General features: G+C 37.5%; 1 protein-coding gene across 2 annotated transcripts in view; it reads right to left on the bottom strand.

Annotated features, from left to right (window-relative positions):
• Window positions 1-22,843, bottom strand: part of LOC129242423 (glutamate receptor 1) — a 219,166-nt gene extending 196,323 nt beyond the window's left edge. For both annotated transcript variants that reach the window (XM_054879050.1, XM_054879051.1), the window contains exon 1: window positions 22,462-22,843. In XM_054879050.1, coding sequence (XP_054735025.1) covers window positions 22,462-22,579 — 118 coding nt within the window. In that variant the 5' untranslated portion in view covers window positions 22,580-22,843. The remainder of the gene's footprint in view (window positions 1-22,461) is intronic.
• Between the last annotated feature and the right edge of the window lie 246 nt (window positions 22,844-23,089).

Raw genomic sequence — 23,089 nt, 5'->3', positions numbered from 1 at the left:
CACCAGCCGATTCGGTTGATCGGCAGAAGCTCCGCGCGGGAAGACTCATTACTTTTCAATAAAACTCTGTAGGTCATACAAAAAATAAAAAATATTGTTTTTAGTATCCTCATACTAAAGTTTCAGAATAAATAGAAAAAAAATAATAAAATAAAAATTGACGAGAGAACGGAAAACCATATTAAATCATCGAGGAGTAAATGCGACTGTAGAGAAAGACATTTTGGTGCAAATTTTAGAATATTAGAGTAGCATCTTAATCGAAAAATTGCTCGCGAAACGTTATTTCGGTTGCTGTTTGGGTTTTATGCTTTTACATTTTTACTCCTTTTAACTTTCTTGTACGATTAAACTTTCGAAGTTCTGGATAGTTGAGAGGAAAATGTTGTTCGGGCCATTCGTGAACTAAAGCTAGAAACTGGAAAAAGTTTTTTTGAAAATCTAGTTGTTAGAATGCGTATGATTTTGTTCCATGGGTAATGAGATTTATTTTTTGTTTTGTTTCTACTGAAGCCATAAATTATCCATTAAACGAAATTTAGTGTTATTAATTCTTTTGTTTTATTTTTTTTTCAAGAGAAACTTTTATTCGATATATGTATGTATATGTAGCCATGTATTTTTGTTATTTTAATTCTGAACTCCTAAGGGCTGAATTAAACTCACGTAACTATTGCCTTGGGTATTATCTCATTGCCATTAAAAGCACAAGCATCAATACCCAAAACCGCATCCATGTAAGTCATTCACAAATATTGATTTAAATTAATTTAAGCAAATAAGAACAATTGCCATGTGAAAGTCCTTCGTAAATGATGTGAGTGGAAGCAGGCCTTTGCAACACTGCGTTGCATGCGAACTACTGCGTTATGTGTGTGCTTATGTACATACATACAGTGCTCTCTTCATTAATGGGTTCAGGCAGTTTAAAATTCCAATACTTTTTTAATTAAAGAATAAGTTGCAGGGCCATTCAAAAAATATTTTTTAATTGTAGTGATAATTTGCGTGATGTGCCATTCTAATATTCACATTTTTCGACTTAAAAATTAGATAGCAACGATATATAAGTAAACAAGTTGGGTATCGACTGATGTGTGTGTCAAATATCCTAACATTGAAATTCAACCACAAACAAGAGAGACATCCAAGATACTTATATTTATTTATTTCACTCAGTCTACAGAGAGATGCCGTACAGGCTGATACAATTAGTTAAATTTCACAAAACGATTAAGCTTAAATTTCTTAATATTGGCATTAAAATCTGTAATATTTCTGGAATTATTGCACAATCGAGCACATCGCATAATAGGCTCATTCATTTTTACCCAAAAACCAAGTTGAAACATAAGAAAACTCGTAAAAATTAATATCATGACTTTAATTCTGCAGAATACTGTAAGTGTATGCCGTATGTAAAGGGTTTTCCAATAACAGATGTTATTGGTGAATGGATTGCGCTATCGATAGAGGATTCACGATTTTTTCTGGCCGGAATTGGATGGTATTGATCTAAACAACGTTTGTTTCCAACAAGACGGCGCTACGTGCCACACAAGCAACGAAACCATTGATCTTTTACGGGAAACGTTTCCGGACCGTGTTATCTCTCGAAGAGGTAATCACAATTGGCCACCGACACTTGTGATTTAACACCTTGTGACTTTTTTCTCTGTAGCCACGTGAAAGAGAAGGTCTACGCCAACAGCCCGGGGCCGATTCAAGACCTCAAAGATGAAATTCGTGAGGCTATCGAGGACATAGGGCAGCCACTTCGCAAATGGTTATGGCAAATTTCATAAAAAGGATATTGTCCTGTAAGCGTAGTCATGGTGGTCATTTGCCTGATGTTATTTTCCACTATTAACGACATACCTTCCTCTTTATAATAAAATAAACATCCGACCATTTATATAAAAAAATAGCATTTTTCTTTGAATGTCAAAATAACACCTCAGTGGAAAACCCTTTAGTTTTATGCACGCATAGGTGGTTAAACCGTGTCATTTAAATCTGTGGCTGTTAAAAGTAATTACAACAAAAAAGGTAATTTAATGACAACAGCAGCGACCTGCTTGCTACCAAATAAGCACTACAGAAATCTATATTGGCGGGCAATTATATATATATACCTTCTACTCAAATATAAACGAGACGTTATCAATAAAACGGTCCGCGGATGCCATATGGCAAAAATCAATTTTTTGTTTTTTGGTAGGACTGTTATAAGCTTACATGGCAAATTTCAGCGTGATATGTCACATAGTTTGTTTTCTGTGCTACTGTAAACAAGTCAAGCTTGAGTGTGTTCTTCGAATTTAACGATGGAAATTCAAGTTGAACAAAGAATTTGTTTGAAATTTTGTTATTCCAACAAAATTTCGGCTTCAGACGCCTTAAAAATGTTGCAGACAACATATGGGGACTCTGTTCTATCGCGTGCACGTGTTTTCCAGTGGTACAAATCGTTCAAAGAGGGCCGTACATCAACCCAAAAACCACGCCAAAGTCGCTCAAAAATTAAGGTTATGCTGACTGTTTTTTTTCGATTAGGAAGGTGTGGTGCACTCGGAGTTTCTGCCGCAAGGCCGATCGGTTAACGCTGAATATTATTTAGAAGGTTTAAAACGTTTGCGCGAGAACATTCGTCTTAAAAGGAAGGAATTGTGGGACAAGAAGTCATGGTTCTTGCATCACGATAATGCACCAGCTCACACATCACGTCTTGTTCGTGATTATTTGAACAAAAATAATGTTAATATCGTTCCGCAAGCACCGTATTCGCCTGATATGGTTCCATGTGACTTTTTCCTGTTTCCCAAGCTCAAGTTGCCGCTCCGTGGAAAACATTTTGAGACAATTGAAGTCATAAAAGAGAATTCGAAGAACACACTCGAGCTGGACTTGTTTACAGTAGCACAGAAAACAAACTATGTGACATATCACGCTGAAATTTGCCATGTAAACTTATAGCAGTCCTACCAAAAAATAAAAAATTTATTTTTGCGATATGTCATCCGCGGACCGTTTTATTGATAACGTCTCGTTCATATTTGAGCAGAAGGTATATACTATATATATATATATATATATATATATATAAATCGCATACATGCATATGTATACCGTTAGCGTGCGACAGCGAAGCAGGGACAACGCCTGTTATGACTGAAAAAGCGTTTGTGGCAGCGAGAGTAGCGCCAACGAAACAGCAAAACTAGTTAGTGAAATCTTCCTGCTGCGTTGGCAGTCAGTCGGTGTTGGCGAATGGCAGCTTCCGCAAGTAATGGTGGCAGCATTTGTCGGCCGTTAACAAAACGCGTGGAGCAACACAAGCAAAAACTTCAAATAACAATAGCGAATGTGTGCAAAATGGCAAAAGGGAAGAATAAATAAACTTGCTATTAAGTTTACCGAAGGCAAAGCAATTGTAAACAAAACAATATTCAGAGAAATGAGTTAAACGTATATACGAAAACAAAGTACTGGCACATATGCACACAAATGCATACATACAAACACACATAGGTATGTACCACTGTATGCATTTATATGCGTGTGCGTGTCACCACAAAGAGCTCTGAACGCAAGCTGGCTCTAGTTGTCTAAAAGTTGTGGCGGTCGCATTGAATCTAAATATTCTTAAGTTTTGGCCTAGAAACTCATAAGTCTTGTGCTTAACTATTCGAGTAAATGAATGTGGAGTTGTGACACATATCAAAGAAAAGTGTACTGACCCACGTAACATATAACTTTAGCCAGGGAAAACATCTGAAAGGACATTAGATATAAATATATTTTTATACGGGGGTTAAGTGCGGGGTGACGTATAATTAAGCACCCAGTTTTGTTTTCGAATAACTTTTTTACTAAATAAAAAACAAAATTATTTTATTTTTTTATTTTAAGTGGAAAATATGATATCCGTGGCTGATACGTTTGTACCCATTATTTTTGCATTTGCATGACTTTCCGTAAGATTTGCGGCGATAACCTTCGAATATTCTCCTTAAGGACTATAATTGTCTGAGACTTATCGGTATAAGCCCGTGACGTCCAGTAGCCTCAAAAAGAAAAGTCCGGGATGATTAAATCGGACGATTTTGCTGGCCCTGCTAGATCACTGAAACTAGAGATTAGATGACCAGGAACGCTTTTTTCACCGTATCTACTGTGGCCCGTACTGTGTGTTTGGTTACACTGTCTTTTTGTAATTACATGTCCACCAAGCTCCGCTCATCCAATTCCGGCAGTAAGAAGTCATTTATCATTGCCTGTACCATTCGCTAGTAATAGTGACCATATTGCCGATAACGTCCTCAAAAAAATACGTCCCAATCACTCCTCTATGCATTGATTTTACCACTAACCATTACATTCAGCTCATCTTGCATCACTCGAATTTGCAGGGCCCCAAAAAAAGACCATTTACTTGTAGACGTAACCGTTTAAGTGGAAATACGCCCCATCGCTCATGATGATTTTCGACACAAAGTTTGAGAATGGCTTGATTATAATTCATACCCGACTTACGGTCAGCTGGTATTAACTAATATGTTGTTTGCTCTTTGTATCGGAACTTGTGAAAGTCTTTTACTGAAATTTCCTGCAGGGCCCGTTTATTAATGCCCAATTGCGTGGCTTGTCATCTGGTTGGAGTTCAATATTCTCGACCGAATGAATCTTTCCCAGCCGCAATATTCTCGACCGAACGACCCTTCCAGTGGCGGATATAACTTGTAAGGACTGGTGTGGTTCCAGTCTCTTTGAGTCGAGCAGCTAAGCACCTTAAAGATTGGGAAGTCGACATCGACATTCACGCTGCATCAATACCACCGACCGATTATCGATAAAAAAATCGACACAATTATTTCTCTCCCTTGTGAAGTATAGCCCTTTAGGGTTTGTAATCTAATGCTGTTTAGTTCACAAGGGTCAAATATGATTGACGTCCGACGTCATATGCAAAAAGTATAACATTTTCCAATAGGGCGATTCATTTTGCGCCACCTTGTATATCAAGGACATAGGTACCCACATTGACTAGCACTTTCACATAGTAGGACCATGCTCTAAAGGCATATAAAAAGTATAAACCCCGAGTTAACACAAACCAAAAGCGACACAACTTTTACCACATTTATGGCTCTGCTCAAAAGGATTGTCGTCCAAATGATCTCGAAGAATTCTTCCAATATGTATTAAAACAAACTGACATGGCAAACAAAGACTTGCCATTTTATTGAATTTTAAATAATGTTTTCGTTCTTAATAATACTTAAAACCCTTATTGATGATTGGTAAGTCTGTTACTCTCAAAAGTTTCTGAGAATCTCTCTACACTTTCTTATATATTTAACATAATTTAACATAAAGAGTTAGTGAGTGACTACGATTCGGAATTCGGAGAACGTGGATTCGAATCTCCGTGAAAAAAAAGTTTAAAATAGTTATGAATAAAAAGTGTTTTCTAATAGCGGTCGCCTCTCGGCAGACAATGGTTAGCCTCTGAGTATATTTCTGGCACGAAAAATCCGCTCATAAACAATATTTGCCGTTTGGAGTCGTCTTAAATTGGCCCTTCATTTATGGAAAAACATCAACAAAAGCCAAGCATCCTAAAAGCGTGTAAGCGCCAATTATATATACAGGGTGAACGATATGAAGTTCAAAATACCATAACCTTTTTGTGTGAAATTAGTTTTTATTGATTTCAAATACAAAATTGTCCACAAATGATTACAATTTTAACAAATATTCACTTTAGCTCGATATGACCACCTTTTGCCTTGACTATAGCCTTGAAACGGTCAAAAAATGAGTTGCATGCTGCACGAATGTGATCTTGAGGTATTTTGGCCCATTCTCGTATAATCACTTTTTTCACTTTTTTGTCCTCACCTTGCTCTCCAAAATGGACCAAATGTCATAGTCCATCACACTTGCTTCTGGCGAATTCGAAAGCCATTGTGTGGACGAAATGAAGTGTGGAACATGAGTTTTTAACCATTCTTGGTTCACACGAGCTTTATGAGACGGTGCCGAGTCCCGTTGGAACGTCCATGGTCTACGACCGAAATGTTTGTGTGTTCACGGCTCTACAGCAGCTTCTAAAACATTTTCACGATAATAAGTCGCATTCACTTTGACACCAGGCTCGATAAAAACGATTGGAGAGCGTCCATCAGCGGTCACTGTGGCCCAAACCATTACTTGCGATGGGAAATTCGAGTGGCAATACGTGGGTTCAGATTCTCGAATGAGCGTCCGGTCAAGTAAACACGATCGTTTTGAGTGTTTATGAACTGCTCAATTAGGAAATCTTTCTCATCAGAAAACACAATGTTAGGAAATTCGCCACGTTCGTGCAAGCGCAACAACTCCTTTGCACTTTCGCACCGAACTTTGTTTTGCTGGGGTCGTGTGCCTTTTGGAACTTGTAAGCCTTGACCTTCAGCTCATTTTTCAATATGCGTCGAATGCTGTCTTGCGATATTTTCAGTTCTTTGGCCATTTTTCTTCCACTTCGACGTGGATTTCGTTTAAGTCGAGCCTTCACTTTCCGAACCACCTCCACCACCTTTTTTGGTCCACCTCCATAGCGTTTTGCAATACTACCAGTATCATTGTAACGTTTTATAGTGCGATACACAAACATTTTTTTCACTGTGAGGGGACTGGGCTCACGAACAATGGCTGGTTGTGATTTTCCAGCCAAATATAACGCAATCGCACTATTACGTTTGAATTCCATCACAGAAAAAAAATTCGACAAAACTGAGACACAAATGCTTTTGATGGCTTATAAAGAATATATTGAGCTGTCATTAGAACAATTTTGACGTTGATGTCATGAGCTGTTTTACAGATACAAGCAGTGTGAAGTTGGTAACACTTCATATCGTTCACCCTGTACGGGCTACATAGTAAAATTGAAATTTTTCGTCAAAAATAACTCCTAAGCTCAAAGATTCACGGATCGATCTCAGACAATTGGAGATAAAATAACATTTGTTTTTGATGAAAATAATGTGGTAGCATTTCGATACATTTAAAAGCAGTAGATTGTTAGTACTCGTACATCAAGAAAGAAATTTATCACATTCTTTTGTGTAACGAATGAGTTTCTTAGAATGGATCTTAAAATCACCATCATGAACTGAAAACTTTGCTTAATCATGTCATTGATAAACAAGACGATTTACAAAGAACCCAAAATACTACTTTGGAGAACTCCGAATGGCACGATAAAAAAATGTGATTGATGATTGTCAACGACAACCACACGCCAACGATTCAAGAGATAGGACTCCAAGCAGCGAGGAAATATGGAGTGAAGCCAAAGCACGCTAATTTCGTAACAAGGATTGAATGCGGAATTCTGTCAAAGGCCTTAAAGAAATCAGTGTATAAAAAATCGACTTGAAAGCTTTTCTGAAAAATTGAAAGGTTAGCTGAGGAAACTGGCTAGTTTAAAACGGTAGATCTACCAGGGATGAAGGTGGTGAAGGACAAATTAAGCATTTGACTACAATAATATCTTATCTTTTGCAGTGAATTCAAAGAACTTTAGGTCCATAACTACTCACATTATTCTTATTTCTGGTGGGGCTAAAAAGTTAATGGAGATAATGGAGTCAGCTGGAGTCAGCTGGAGCAAATAAAAAAACGAAATGCAATTTTTGACAGAATCGCCGAAATAACATCGGGGATATGTGAACAGTTTTTTAGTTTGTCAAAGCTTTGGCAACTTCATGGAAAGTTGACAAAATGGAGCCAACAAACGAGTTCCATTGTACTCAAATTGAAAATTACTAATAGATAAAAGAATAAAATTTGATTTTAAAAAATTGGTGAAGAGGGTAGCCGCTTTATTGACAGAATTCACACATTTCTGATTAAAAAATAAGGCCGTTGGAAGGCTAGAGCACATTTTTCTAGATTTTATGAAGCTCCAAAGAGCTTTTGGTTGGATTTTTATAGTGGATTCATATGACAATTCCAAATTTATTGTAGTTAATACCTAAAAGCTTAGCTAAACGGTTATATTTTCCATAATATTGTTTGAACTTCAAAAAATGAATAGATCCTTAATTTTTTTGAATTTACTAAATAATTTATTCATTAGATTCCTTAATATCTTCAAATTTTAGTATGTTAGGATATTAGATACTAGTTTTTTATAATACTTAATTTATTTATGTATACATTTTACTGAATACCAAATGCATTCGATTTGGCCATCCTTGCCCTGAATCATGGTCGGAAGCCATAGCACTTAGCAAGTGTATATGGAATGTAAGTTAACCCATGTTATTGACCAACAACGTCTTGCAAGCTAAACATTCGCTTTATTAAGTTTTGTAGGCAATGAGTATAACTGGGATTACCAAGAATTGAGCCAGCATATTTAATTTTTATTAAACTGTAAGCAGATCATAAACATCAAGCTGCCATAAACGACTGGAACAGAAATAACAATTTTATATACAGGGTTGGCCATATTAAACTGACCCATGTGATTATTAAAAAAATATGGAAAAAGAAACATTTTTTTGTGTTTCATTGTGAAAAACATTTAATTTAGTTCAAGGAAATTCGTTTACATCACTTTTTGAATATGATATCGCGCAAGTGGTCGCCCTTAGCTCGTATAGCGTAATGTGCCCGTTTTTCGGCGTTTTCCATAGTTTTGGCCAGCGTCTCGGCCGATATGGCGGCTATTTCCCGTCGGATATTGGCCTTAAGTGCGCCTAGTGTCTTTGGCTTGTTGACGTAAACCTTAGATTTCAAATAGCCTCAAAGAAAAAAGTCCGGTGGCTTCAAATCCGGTGATCGTGGCGGCCAGTCAAAATCGACGCTTTTTGATATCAAACGGCCAGGGAACAAAGTCTTCAATAAGTTGACGGTGGCTCGTGCTGTGTGTGGTGGTGCGCCATCTTGCTGAAACCAGAAGTGCTCCATACCATTTTCACGAACAATCGGCATCACAAAATCGGTTATCATGGCCCGATAACGCTCTTGATTGACGGTCAATGGTTGGTGTTGACCATTTTCAAAGAAGAACGGCCCAATGACCATATCAGCGCAAATGCCACACCAGGCTGTAACTTTTTGGTCGTGGAGAGGTATCTCTTCAATAATTTGAGGGTTTTCAGTGGCGTAGAAACGGCAATTTTGCTTATTTACGGTTCCGTTCAAGGAGAAATGGGCCTCATCACTCATAATGATTTGATGCCAAAAATCCTCATCAGTTTGGGCCATTCGGACGACAAAATTGGCATATTCCAAGCGACGAGGCTTATCGGCCGGCAACAGTTGTTGATTTAGTTGTATTTTGTACGGGAATATCCCCAAATCCAAACGAATGATACGTCGTAGAGTGGTCCGAGGGATGTCCAACTGAGCAGAACGACGATTACCTGACGTTCGCGGCGATGACTCGATACTGGCTCGTACGGCCGCGATATTTTCGTTAGATCGTCTTGGCCGCTTTTTATTTGGACGTCGGGTATTAGCGACAGTGCCGGAAGACAAAAATCTTTTGTGCATTTGCTTGATTGCGTTCTTTGACGGCGCACTTTTCACTTTATTTTTTTTTCTCCACGCACGTTGCGTTTTTACAATCGAGAAGGAATTTTGAATGTACAGCTGCACAATTTCAGCGCGTTCTATTGGGGTGTACTGTTTCATGGTATAAATCTCCTTCGACTGACGCTTCCAACGCGGTATGTCATTAGCTGATCTGAAATTACAGTAAAAAGTTATAGGGTTACTCAATGGGTCAGTTTAATATGGCCAACCCTGTACATATGTTTGTATGTATATTGCGCGCGCAATAGCAACAACAAACACAAAGCTAACAATAGGCAATAGATTACCAGGGCAATAGCACCACACAAAAATGTCTCCACCGAATTATTAATAAAAAACAAATTTTAATTCATCTAATATTCTGAAAAGTATAGGGATTAGGTTACGGTGTTACGCTGAAAAACACAACAGTAAATAATTATATACGGAGTTTGAGTTTCACTGTGGGAACAATACCCTCGAAGGCTTGTCATTGCTTGCCGAGGGGCGACAGCTATAAGAAAAATCTTTTTCTGTAATTTAGTGGTTGTGCGTCTCGGGCTTGCCAATTCATAGTCACGCATAAACTCTCGGTGCACTTTTGGCCTTCCCCGCTGAGTCCCATGTTTGATGTGATTTGCACTTAGTGATTTTTTGACTTCCCAAGACTTCTCTTTAAATTATCACAAACACAAGATTCTAGCGTTTTTTCATCAGTAGAATTTTGAAAAACTAAGTTTGAAACGTTGTGTTTGAGCTATTCCTCTTTGATGTCCGCTTTGTATGACATTCGTTTTGGAATGACCAAGATTTGCAGTCGAAACTTTTGTCCAACTATATTTTTGCACAGCCCAGCCAAGAAAAAACGTAAATATTTTTCTCCAAATAGAATTTAAAGATTTTATTGATTTTATGTTTTTCAAATTTAGTCTCATAATAAATGGACAACCGCCGTAGCCGAATGGATTGGTGCATGGCCACAATTCGGAAATGAACAGGTTCAAACTATCAGGCATAAAACACCACACATAGAAACAGTTTTTTCTAATGGCGCCGAGCGTATTTCTGCCATGAAAAACCATCTCTGCCCAAACAACCATTTGTCGTTCGGAGGCGACATAAAACTGTAAGTTCCTCCATTTGTGGAAAACGCCCACCCCAATAGTAGGTGGAGCTCGCCCAAACATCCAAGAAGGTTGTAAGCACCAATTATATATAAACCAAACTATCCTTTTGCATGGTAGAAAGCCTGCACGAAAAAAATCATTTAAAAAAATAATCTGACATATGGTAAAAACCCTTTAAAATGAACAAACTCTAAATATTTTCCCAAAAAACCGTGCAAGCGAAGTAATAATGAAATTCATATTAGATACATACACATGGTAGAAAAAGTCTGCGTTCACCCACTGTTATAAAGTATTAAAATAATTTAACGTGTTTATCTTAAAACTCTCAGTTATTTCTTTTCACTTATTTCAAAGAAAATTATTCGTAGAGGGTATGAACAAAATTTTTTGGAGTTTGAGCTGCGTCGTGTTCAGATAACGGGATTGTAGTATAGTTACTTTAATAGGCTGAGCAGAAAAAGTGTGCGTTCATTTCGAATAGTGACGATTATTTGCATGGCAATTATGTTAAATTTAATTTTAAATCGTTCATGTAGTTGACGCGGTTAAGAACAAATCTAAAAAGGGAAAAATTGATATTAGAAATAAATTTTTTGTTACTATGGACCAAAGGCGAAAAGAAATAGATATTGGTGAAAAAAAAAATCATTGTAAGTTTGTGGCAAAATAGTAAGAGCTATCGGGAAATCGCGAAAATTGTTGGGAGGCAATACTCCTCGGTCCAAAGAGTGATAAACAACTTCAAGCAAACGAATTGTTTGGAGTCTAAGCCTCGTTCCGGGCGTCCAAAAAAATTGATGGAAAGAGAAGAACGCAACATAACTATTCTTGTGACGTCTAATCCACGATTAACAGCAAGCCAAATTTCAAAAGACATAGAAGTAAAATACCAAAAGAAAGTACATCCAGATACAGTAAGAAAAATTCTAAAAAGAATCGAATTTCACGGCAGAGTGGCCCGAAAAAAACCCTTCATATCGCGAGTAAATCGACTTAAGCGGATGGCTTTCGCCAAGGAATACGTAAACAAGCCACCTGAGTTTTGGAATAGTGTGATATTTTCAGATGAGAGCAAGTTTTGCATTTTCGGGATAAAAGGTCGTAAAATTATTTGGAGGAAAAACGGAACGGCACTTGGAAAGCAAAATCTGGTACCTACGGTAAAGCATGGGGGAGGAGGTGCCATGATATGGGGGTGTATGGCTAGTTCGGGCGTTAGAAATATACAGTTTATTGAGTCGATAATGAACAGACATGATTATCTCGATATTTTAAAAACGAATTTGAGAGAAAGTGCAATCAAACTGGGACTCGGTGAAAGATTTGTTTTCCAACAGGACAACGACCCGAAACACACAGCAGAGATTGTTAGGTTGTGGTTGTTGTATAATGTTCCAAAACAACTTCGCACACCCCCACAATCACCTGACCTTAACCCCATTGAGCACTTAAGGGACGTTCTAGAAAAACAAAAATACGAGAGCGTACAATAACTAGCAAGGAAATCCTTAAGAACGCGCTTAAAGAGGAATGGGAAGCCATAAGTCCAGAAATAACAGCCAAACTAGTTGGATCAATGAAAAGACGCCTTCTAGAAGTCATAAAAAGGCGTGGATACCCAACTAGCTATTAATTTTAAAACATTTCTATGATCTTAAGCCTTTTATTTTATTATTATTGAAGTGAACGCAAACTTTTTCCGTTTAGTTTGAATGGCCTTTTTAATTTTATGTGATCTCATTTTAAATTTGATTTTGTTATTGGTAGCGAAATATATGTGATAGTTACGTTTAAGTGAACTAAATAAAACTCATTAAAAAAATTTTCTGAAATATTTATTGTTTTGAACTTTTTCTAATGCAAAGAATATTTGCACAGGTGAACGCAGACTTTTTCTACTATGTTTAGGTATTTACCAAAAAAAAAACAATTCCTTTCTTTTACAAACACCATTCGTATTTTATTAAAGAAAAATTTAATTAGTGTACAGTGAAAATTCAATCCAGAAGTACAAACCATACAAAAATTTAAATTGAAATTAAGGGAAAAAATCGACTTTGCAACTAATCATCGCTGCCTGATAACAAGCATGCACATTTATTAAATTATTATTATACGTTATTCAATAACGATTATTATTCAACGACTTCTGTTGGTTTTTCATTGGCTGTTTTTGTCCGTTTTTTGCTTTTTCGAGTTATGTATTTATGCAATAAGGCAAAAAATTAATCATCCTATCGAAAAATTTATGATTCTTGTTTGACGCCAGGAGTAACAAGAATATTGCTGTAATAAGGAATCACATTTTAGTTATTTAAGTTGTATTGTTATAAGCTATTTAGGATTTTAGATTTAGAAAATGGATTTTTTTTTTAATTTTTCAATTTAAGTGGCTTGGAATTCAGAAAGAGAAATTATTTTCAATACATAGATTATGGAAGATCAAATAGTTAAGAAATTCATATTATTTAGGACCAAAATTACCCACCATGAATTTCGAACGCAGGCTCACTTGAATGGTAGTTACGTGCAAAGCCATTCGTTACGGCGACCGAGGTTGAATGGGAACTATTTAGAACTGTATTTATAACAGTAAAGTAGTATCCACATCTCGATTGCAATAATATTTTTAATTAATATATAAAAATTAAAACGTGTTTGTCTTTTGTGGAAAAATTTTAATGTATTATTGCAGATATTCCAATGATAGTTGATACGGTCATTTAAGAAACAGTTTCAGTCCGTCTTGCTTTTTCCATGGCAGTAAATAAAGCATAATGGCAATCATGGAGGATTGAATATCGAAAACCATATTTTTGAATGGCCAGCATTTGGTATGTGCAGGTAGAGGTTTGCTCCCGAGTGGGAATTTCAAAAACTGTAGTTATTTTTGCAGTAGATGAAAAAAAAATAAATTTAGTCTATCCCAAAGATAATATATTTTTCGTAATAATAGAGTTGCGCGTGATGCGTATTTGCTTGCTGTTTGCTATTGTCACGAATTTTTAGACACACTTTAGATATACAGATGCTTTGGCGAATATTCTAAGAAGATATTAATATAAGAATTAAACGGAACGATTTATTAGTTTGGGGAAAAATAAATTCAAAATTTTTGAGCAAGTGGCTTAAAATTGTTTTATGGTCGACTTTAAGATCCTGGGCTATGCTGCAACTACTAAAATATCGGTTAACTTTTATTCCCTTTCTGTATTCCTTTTGTTTAACATCAAAAATGCCTGAACGGAATCAACAAAAATAAAATGCACGCTGTTACGATATGGCAACCATAAACACTATTCACAATTTCAGCGGCCTGGCTTGCATTTTCGCCTTTATTAAAAAACAAAATGTGTAAAATGTACCGAATTTTATCTTTGTTGACATCCATTGTTAACCCCCTGTAACTCACAACTGAGTGGAATAAACCAAAAATAGCAAAATAATTAGTTTAGTGTGAAATATCACCTTGTCAACGAGCATAAATTTTAAATTGTTTGATCGAGACTTTACGAAATATCGTAGACTACAACCATCTACCGGAAAAATAACCTATACTTTGATAGCCGAGCAGCAATCAAGGCCTTAAGCTCACTGACAGAGTGAGTGATGGTGAATATTTCAATCGCTTTCGATCATCACAGAATACTTCGAATTATCACTGTTACGGATGCTAGACGATATTAGGACTGCACGCTGATAAGTTGTTAAGGCACTACACTCTTTAAGTGGATTTTGCGTTCTCAACGAGTGGGCTGGGCTCTGCTGGTTGCTTCGATTTGGTCTTGACGCGAGATCAAGTCAGTGAATGCTGGGCGAAAACTTTGAATTGCAGAGTTTCTAAGGTGATCTGAACTTGAACAAAGTTGTATCTCTCATTAGTGGTGCGGATCTTAATTGGACACATTCCGATGGAAATCTTTGCCAGCGGTCGAGCCACTCGACCAAGTGCTTTATAAAGAAGGAATATGAGATGGCACAATTTCAGCATTTATTTTTACGGTTTTGAGCTTTCGCATATTGCAATTTCCGTTGCCATTCGTCTTGAATCGTATATCCCATTGTATGCTAAAAATATTTAAATATTTGCATGTAAAATGAGGTTGAGTTAATATATATAAAATGCATTTGTATGTGTGTTTTGCCACCGCTTCTAGAGTCAAAGCAAACATGCTTGTCGAAAATGTCTCTTCCTCCACATAGTTTGTAAAGTATTTTCTATAAAAATAAATGGCACAACGGGAAAAGTACTAAAATGCGCTTTTGTGTTGATTTTACGACCCAAATTTCCTTCAGGCACAGAGACAAACACACACCCGGGCACACACACTCGCCTTTCGCGCATACAAATATTTAGAGTGCACTAAGCACTAAAGCGCAACTACCGCCGTTTGTGAATTAAGTGGCAGCACTGGTAACGAAACCAACAAAACCACATCTGACAATGCGACACAAACGACAGGTGAGCGAGCTGTAAAAGCTGGTGTGGCTGACAGCGGCACAGGTACAGGCAACCAACCCACCGACTCAACAGCGACCTAGTGTCAGCTTTTTAACGATTTTTTTTACGCGTCTCCTAGAGCGACTATGTATTTTGCAGCTAATGTCGTTTGCATAAAGAAGTGTTAATGCTGCAATTGTTATGGGAAAGCCTTTCACCAGCCAACGACTAACAACTGGTTAGTACTACTGGTTGCTACTGCAGCTAAAAGGCACAATCGCTAGAGGAATTTAATGACATGGATGTTGGTTGCTGCTATTGGCGCTGCTATTTTTCTAACGAGCATCGTTGTGGTGGAGCATAAAAATTTGTTGCAGACGTGTTGGCAAACAAAAGCAATGTTTTCACATGCGCATACGTACAATTGTATGTATGTATAAGTAATGGTAAAGCACAAAAATGCTGCATAATGGGTAGGGAATGAGGAGTATCCTTATATTCGGTTCAGTTAAAGTAACAAAGCGTTCGCACAAACACCAACTGACGTATGCAGGTGTGATTGCTTGCATTGTGGCATAAGCGTATTAACAGTGGCGGTCAAATAAATGCGAAAGGAAGTTATTGCCCACAAAGGACGTTCTCAAAAATCAACGCGAATCTCGTGCCACTCTAAGTCTGTACATTATTACACCGAATTTGGATGAGCTAAAGGGCTACATATCTGGAATTTTTCTTAAAATTCAGGCAAGCGAGTTTGTAATTTTGACGAAAATTTATATATGTTAAAAAGTTATAAACTTTAAGTTGGCACTCTCGCCGACAACACTGAATCTTAAAAAGACAAAATGTCTACTTGGATTCAACAGATAAACAACCAGCGTCCTCAATGCGCCAGGACGGGTCTCACAATGACTTCTGCACTAGTTGTGAAAAGTAAGAAGAAATTGATACAACACCTTCTGTGTATTGCTGGCATTTCAAAGAAACTGCGCCAAATATGTTGGCGATTATTTCCTTGAAGGCCTGGGATATTTTCAAAATGTCATACTGGAGGCACCAGTTAATAAATAAAAATAAATAATTGGCGCGTACACTTCTCTTAGGTGTTTGGCCGAGCTCCTCCTTCTATTTGTGGATTGCGTCTTTATGTTGTTCCACTAATTGAGAGGCCTACAGCTTTAAGCCAACTCCGAACGGCAGATATTTTTTATGAGAGACTTTTTCATGACATACCCTCGGAGGTTTGCCACTGCAGAGGGACGACCGTTATTAGAAAAAACTTTTTTAACTAATATCTTCTTAAAAAGATCTGAGTGGTTTAAGCAACTTAGTTAGGGGATGGAAATCAAATGCAGGTATCACAATAGGCCTTAGGACCCACCAAGTATTTTATCATAGACAAGCAGCCTGGCTAACCTAACCTAACCTAAGCTGTAGAATGAATACTCGTAGTACTGTAAATAATAGCAACACTATTTTATAAAACATGTAAACAAATATTGTAAATAGTCTGAACTTCGCATATTGCATCCCGTTGCTATTATTTCTCCCGCCACTCTACAAGCATAAGTATGTACATGGTTGTGTCAATGTACTTTCACTTTATCTATTTACGCATCTGTATAAATGTACATTTGTAGGTGCAGGTATTAAAATAACAGAGCTTGCAGAGAAACCCTCACAGGCGGACACTTTTGTGAGAATTTTCGCCTGCAGAAGAATGAGTGGCGGATGTGGCATTTGTGCTACAAAAGTGAGTCAGCGCTTGTGCTGTCCTATTTTTAAATGTTACCTACACAATCGTACGGATTTTTTTCAGATATTTCAAGAGTATACATGTGAAGAATTTCAAATATTCAGGTTGCTTCAGGTTACTACGCATTCAGAAGAATTTACTTATATTAGTTTTAATTTTATTTCATCTAAATCACAATGTTAAGAAAAATTCAAATGTATTTTATATAAGAAGTTTTCATAGAATCACAAAAATAAATTTGTGACATTGCTACTTTTAATTACAACAGGATGGAAAAGGTATAAAAGCCAGAGTTAAGGTTAACATTACGAAAAGTAATGCATGACAGGGTATTTCGAATGCCGCTCCCAGCCCAGGTAGGTATTATAGATTTTAACCTCAGATGCGGGTACTATCCTATGAAGTGTGTGAGAAGCACTAACCAAACCCCAATGTTTTGAGTTGTGTACGTTGAGAGACAAATTTATATACGCGCCAAAATAGAATTCTAATAATATTAAATTTGCGTTTTTTATATTAGATGAAGATGAAGTGTCCCTATCGGATCATCGGTATATTCTATTCGATCTAATGGGGAAGTTGAAGATATCTTTCAGATTAGAAATACCAGGAAGACTGATTGGTCGTTATATCAATTCCACTTGGGGCAAAATATTGGGGTTCTGAGCGGAAGGCTTACTAACTCTCAAAAACTTAATCTTGAAGTTAACATACTGGGGAACTTAATAACGGAAGTCAGATTATGTCATAGATCAACCAAAGGATGCCCCAAGAAAGGTGTTTAATCATCTTTCTTTTGGCTATTGGTCATTGACGAGCTTTTACAAACTCTGGGTGATCTCGGATACTAAGTTCAGGGCTTTGGTGATGAACTAGTTATTATGATTAGAGGCAAGTTTGACTCTAGTATAGACCATGCAACTACCTCTCGACATTACGCAAGATTGGTGGAAAAATCATTTATCGTATCAATACATATGACAAAGGTTTTACGAAAAACATTGACTCTGTGGCCAAAGATGATGACATAGTCTTATAAGACAATAATAGTGCCAATGATCACCTACGTCTCTTTGGTATGGTGGCCAAAAGTAGATCAAATTAAGATCTACATGACACTTAAGAAGGACAACAGAATAGCCTGTCTGAGCGTAACGGGAGCAATGAAAATTTGACCCATAACGGCTTTAGGAATGGCCACAGAACTCATTTCACTCCACGTTGTAACCAAAAACTTGGCAGCTAGTGCAGTTCTAAGGATTCCTAATCTATTTCATATGATTTCAATCCTTTACTCTCCGTGCCTGACCGTCTGTGACAACATGAATAGAAAATCAAGAATTTCAAGGTGATCATTAGTGATCGCTCAGCATATAGAAATAATGAAACATATTTAAAACAGGACGCATACAAGTGGTTTACTAATGAGACCAAATTGGAAGACGGTAATGCCGGGACTGGAATTTTCAGACCACATTTCAAGAAGGCTATCGTAATGTGAAAAACGACTTCCAATTTTCGGACAGAGGTTCACGCCATAGAGCTATGTGCCAGAAAATGTCTTTGCGGAGGCACGCTTGATGCCAATATCAACATTCTCTCTGACAGTCAAGCAGCTCTAAAATCGCTAGATAGCTTTTCATTCCCATAAAGGTTGGTCTGGGAATGTTTTAAAATTCTCGATACTCTAGCATCAGAAAACGTTGTTACTCTGTGGATATCGGGACATGAGTGGCACGAATGGAATGAAACTGCGGATACTGCAGCGAAAAAGGCTGCAAACGCTCTCTTCAGAAGTCTTGAACCTATCAGCGGGGTAAACAACAGTTTTAAAAGGACCTTTTTATGTGCCTAAAAGGGGAATGCAGACAGCGAAAAGGCTCATTGATCTAGAACGTATAAAGGTATGGGTAACCCGCAACCTTAGCAGAAAATATATACAAATGATTCTTCAACAGAACATATTCAGTGCGACTGTCCAGCATTAGCACAACGCAGACTAAATTAGCTGGTAAGCGGGGTTGTAGATTCAAACCTCCTGGTAGAAAATAAGCCCACATCAGTTTTAGGATTTATTAATAGCCCAAAACTGTTTGGGCAGGCTGGATGGCTGCACAATATATCTTTTCAGGTTCCAGTGCACAAATAGCCATTTTATAATAACCCCCAATGCAAATTTCATTTCTTTTGTTATACAGCTTAACTCCGCCTTTAAGAGAAATTTATCTAAGAACAAATTACACTGTATGAAATCTGGGCCGGAATGTGCTCCTCGATTTTTTCCAAGCGTATTTCTGTGATGTCAACCTATTTACAAAGGGAACTACTTTAACCAATACAGCGGGTGTTTTCTTGGCTGCATAGATATTTCTGTTTAATAAAGTTACGTCGTTTAAGGTTTAGTACAAACTGCAATTTTGCAATTTTTCAAGCTCTTAAGAGAACACCCGATATTAATAAACTATATATTTTATAATCTCTTTAGGTAAGATCTAATGAACTCTAGAGTTCATAGGAATATTGTACTTAAATAGGGCGTGCTATCACAGCTTCAGCTCCGGTGGAGTCTGGGTAATAAATACATTACCGGAGCGAGGAAGCTAGATTGGCTAGAGGGGGCATGAAAGCGGCGGAAATAGAACCCGAGCTTTTCTTGTGCTTGGACCTCACCATTAAAGAACAGCCCAGGAGAGAAGATAAATAATATTATCTGTTTATAGAACTACACTAATAAAATGCCTTATGAGTGAGTATAACCTGAAAGCCTCGAGAGCATACCTTACACCAATATTTATATAACAGAAATTAAACTAATACCAGAAATTGAGGCTGAGAATAAACTGCTATTGTGAAAGGAACCCAAAGTTTAGATAGCGTTTATCCAGCGAAGCATAAAAGGCAAAAGTGGCTGAGAAACCTTAGACCTAACGAAAACTTAAATTAACACTATGCCTTAACGATACTGAGTAGGGGGCAATGGCTATCATAAGTATAATAGTCGAAGATGTCTTGAACCTGAAATATTTAGAAGGAAACTTTTTAATGACAGAAATACACTCGAAGGCTTGTCATTGCTTGCTGGGGATCGGTCGCTTTAGAAAACAGTCCTATTTATTGCTTCATAAGCGAACAAGCGATCGCTATTTAAATGAAAACCATGCAGAAGGAAAAACTAATCCATCGACGTATACGTATAGAAATATAATATTTCCCACAACCGTATGAGCATGGGAAGCCACTGAGCTAATTAGCTCAGTGAAGAATTGTGGGATTGCTTCGGGCAGAGTATTTGTTAGCAGTTAGGTCCTTATGTACGCGGCTATGAGACAATAAGGCTGATTGTCATACATGGAACTACACACAAACGAGAGTTAAAAAAAGAAGACTGATGAATGACTAAAAATGGAGCTTACACTTCAACCTCGTATTTTTTGTACCCTCTACTCATCCCAGTACGCCATTCCCTTAATAAACCTAAGATAGAACTGGGTTGGACTGAGCATACATATTTGCTTTTCTTCCTGCCGCATCTGGTCACGATGTGGAAACCTTGTCTGTAGTATTACGTCAATTTCGAGAAGGAAGTGCGCTGTAGTCTCCGGAGATTGATCACAGAAATGACAGGAGTCAGTGGATAAACCCAAGTGAATATGCAATCTGCAGAGACTTGTGTCGTCAGTTTATCTTTAGGAAAGGTTATTAGTTGTCTGAATCTTCTTCGATTATACCATTATTACGGATTTAGCCTATCCATTTTTAGAACAACATCAAGACGCACGCCACAAATAGCAGGCGGAGCTTGGTCAAACACCTAACAGAAGTTTACACGCTAATTATTCATTTATTTTTACTTAAATACTAAACCTGGCCTAGGCACATTACATAGTGCCAGCTCACATCTCTTAGCCGTAGGTCATCACTTCTAAGCTTCTACCTGATGGAATCTTGTCATATAACAAAAAAGAGCTCTGGTTTGAGTAATAACGAGACCGCAGCCTCTCTAGCCACAGCATCCGCTTCTTCGTTCCCAGTTATACTACTGTACCTTTTGAAACTCATATGAGCCGGAAGCGAATATGTATTCCTAACAAGCTTAATTGCTCGATACACTCAAAATACACTTAGTAATAACAAGGATGACAAAGTCTTCAGTGCGGCCTATTGACGCTCATTCCAGGGGTTTATGTCTATGTCGATCTCTGCACATAGACAAATGGCATACATCTCCGCTTGGAAGATGATAGCAAAAATATTCATCAGCTGAAACAGCTTTCTGTTGGGGTTGTGCATTCCAGCGCCTATGTCTTCTGGTGCCTTCGAGCCATCTGTATACAAGTGCAAGGTACATTCTTGGAGTTTAGATGCAGATCTGTGGGGGTTGGAAAAGTCCAAGCACTCAGTCAGTAGACCATTGTACTACGGAGTTCTTGGAGCTTACTTTCAAATGCAGTTTACCTTGTGGTTCAGTTCAATACGGAACTTCCTCTCAAATTTCAGGACTTTAGTGATTTCGTCCCTGGGTAGCTGAGCAAGTAGGAGATGTAGGTTCAGCGATTCCATTTTCTTGGATGGCATCACTTTTGTTTTATCAAAACCTTCCCTAGTAATGTTCAACAGGGTACGCTGAGCTAGTTGCTGAATAACTATGCAAAGCGGTGTCAAATCGATTATCACCTCCATTGCAGCCGTAGGGCAGGTGCGCCCACACATACTAAGCGCTGAAGCTTAGTCAGTGAAGCACGCACTGTTGAAAAGGCGGTCCTTCATGCCTACATTGGTCTAATTATCACAATGTATTTATTTTTCTTGGGCTACAACCCCAGTATTTTTCTGCTAAGCATTGCAGACCTTTGCTGCTTCGGACAAGGGTACGTGAGCTAGAAAACAGATAATTTGAACACAAATGAGGATAACCGCACTGACATTACTATGTATACATTACCTCAACTTATCACCCCGATCATTGTATTACACTAAATACCAGCTCACTCATTTTCGCAAAATGTGTAAAAATTGGAAAAAACTAGTAAGGAAGTGCTAAATTCGATCCGTGCCAAACTTTATATCGCACACATTTTAGAAAAATTCCAGTTTTGCTGGTTGTTAATTTCTGAAACCAAGAAAACTCAAAAGCATTGCATTCTTAAAAATGTAGTCGGCGTGACTCGAAATGAGCTTGGGAGCTACGACATAGACACATTTATCCAATTTGGATGTGGTATCACCCAAGCTCCACAATTCGTTTAGCCTTCATATTTATTTATTTTTTTGATTTTGGTTCATCGCTTTTTCTAAATTTTAGAATATTTGCTTTGTTCATAATAGAAATGCCAGCATTTTTTTTTTTTTAAATTTAAAATGTAACATTGTAATGGAGTTGGGCGAGCTTATCGATTTCGCCTACTCAGAGAGTAACATTTGTATATTTATCTCGATCTGGATTTTTTTGTTCTGTTGCATATACTCGTTATGTGAACGAAATTTTAACACCCTTGTGCACAATTGCGTGGGGGTATAAAAGAGTTTGCAAAAGCGCATTGTTCAATTGTTCGACTCACCTAATGGAATTTTCTCGGTTAATGATGACGGCTGTGCTTGAACGCCGGTGAAATGCATCCAGTTGCTCGCCACGTGCGCCATCCATAAAAACATAAGAACTTTTAATCCGTTAAGCATTTTGAATGCTCGTTCACTGCCCTGCTACACTCTTTATTTCACGTGCACCGCATTTGCACATAATCACACGCGCACACAATCTAACTAACACACGTGCACGTTTACTGTCATGCTTTTCCGTTGCAGTGCTTAAAAGTATTGAAAATTGTTGTGTTTTGTTTTTGCTTTTTGATGATATTGATGCTGCTGGTGACGGTGATGGTGCCGCACAAAGTAGCTAAATACGTAGCTTATTTACATTTAGGTTATGGCAATGCCACAAGTCTCACTGCTAGTACCGTTTTTTGCACTGAATTACTGAATTTTTTTACATTTATTTATTTTTTTTTTTGCTTAAAACTGTCCAATCGGTTTTCATGGTACACTTTTTGTCATCTGCTATTTTTTGCTGTCAATACTGAGGGTGGTGCATGTGCTGATCTGACGAAATGTTGTAGTTTTTGTGTTGCATGTTTTTAGTTTATTTTGTATACATATATTTTTTTGCATTTTTAAGTAAGCACATTAATG

This window comes from Anastrepha obliqua, chromosome 3, assembly GCF_027943255.1.
Source record: "Anastrepha obliqua isolate idAnaObli1 chromosome 3, idAnaObli1_1.0, whole genome shotgun sequence".
NCBI lineage: Eukaryota > Metazoa > Arthropoda > Insecta > Diptera > Tephritidae > Anastrepha > Anastrepha obliqua.
Note: the sequence above shows the minus strand (reverse complement) of the source record. Positions and strands in the feature narration are given on the sequence as shown.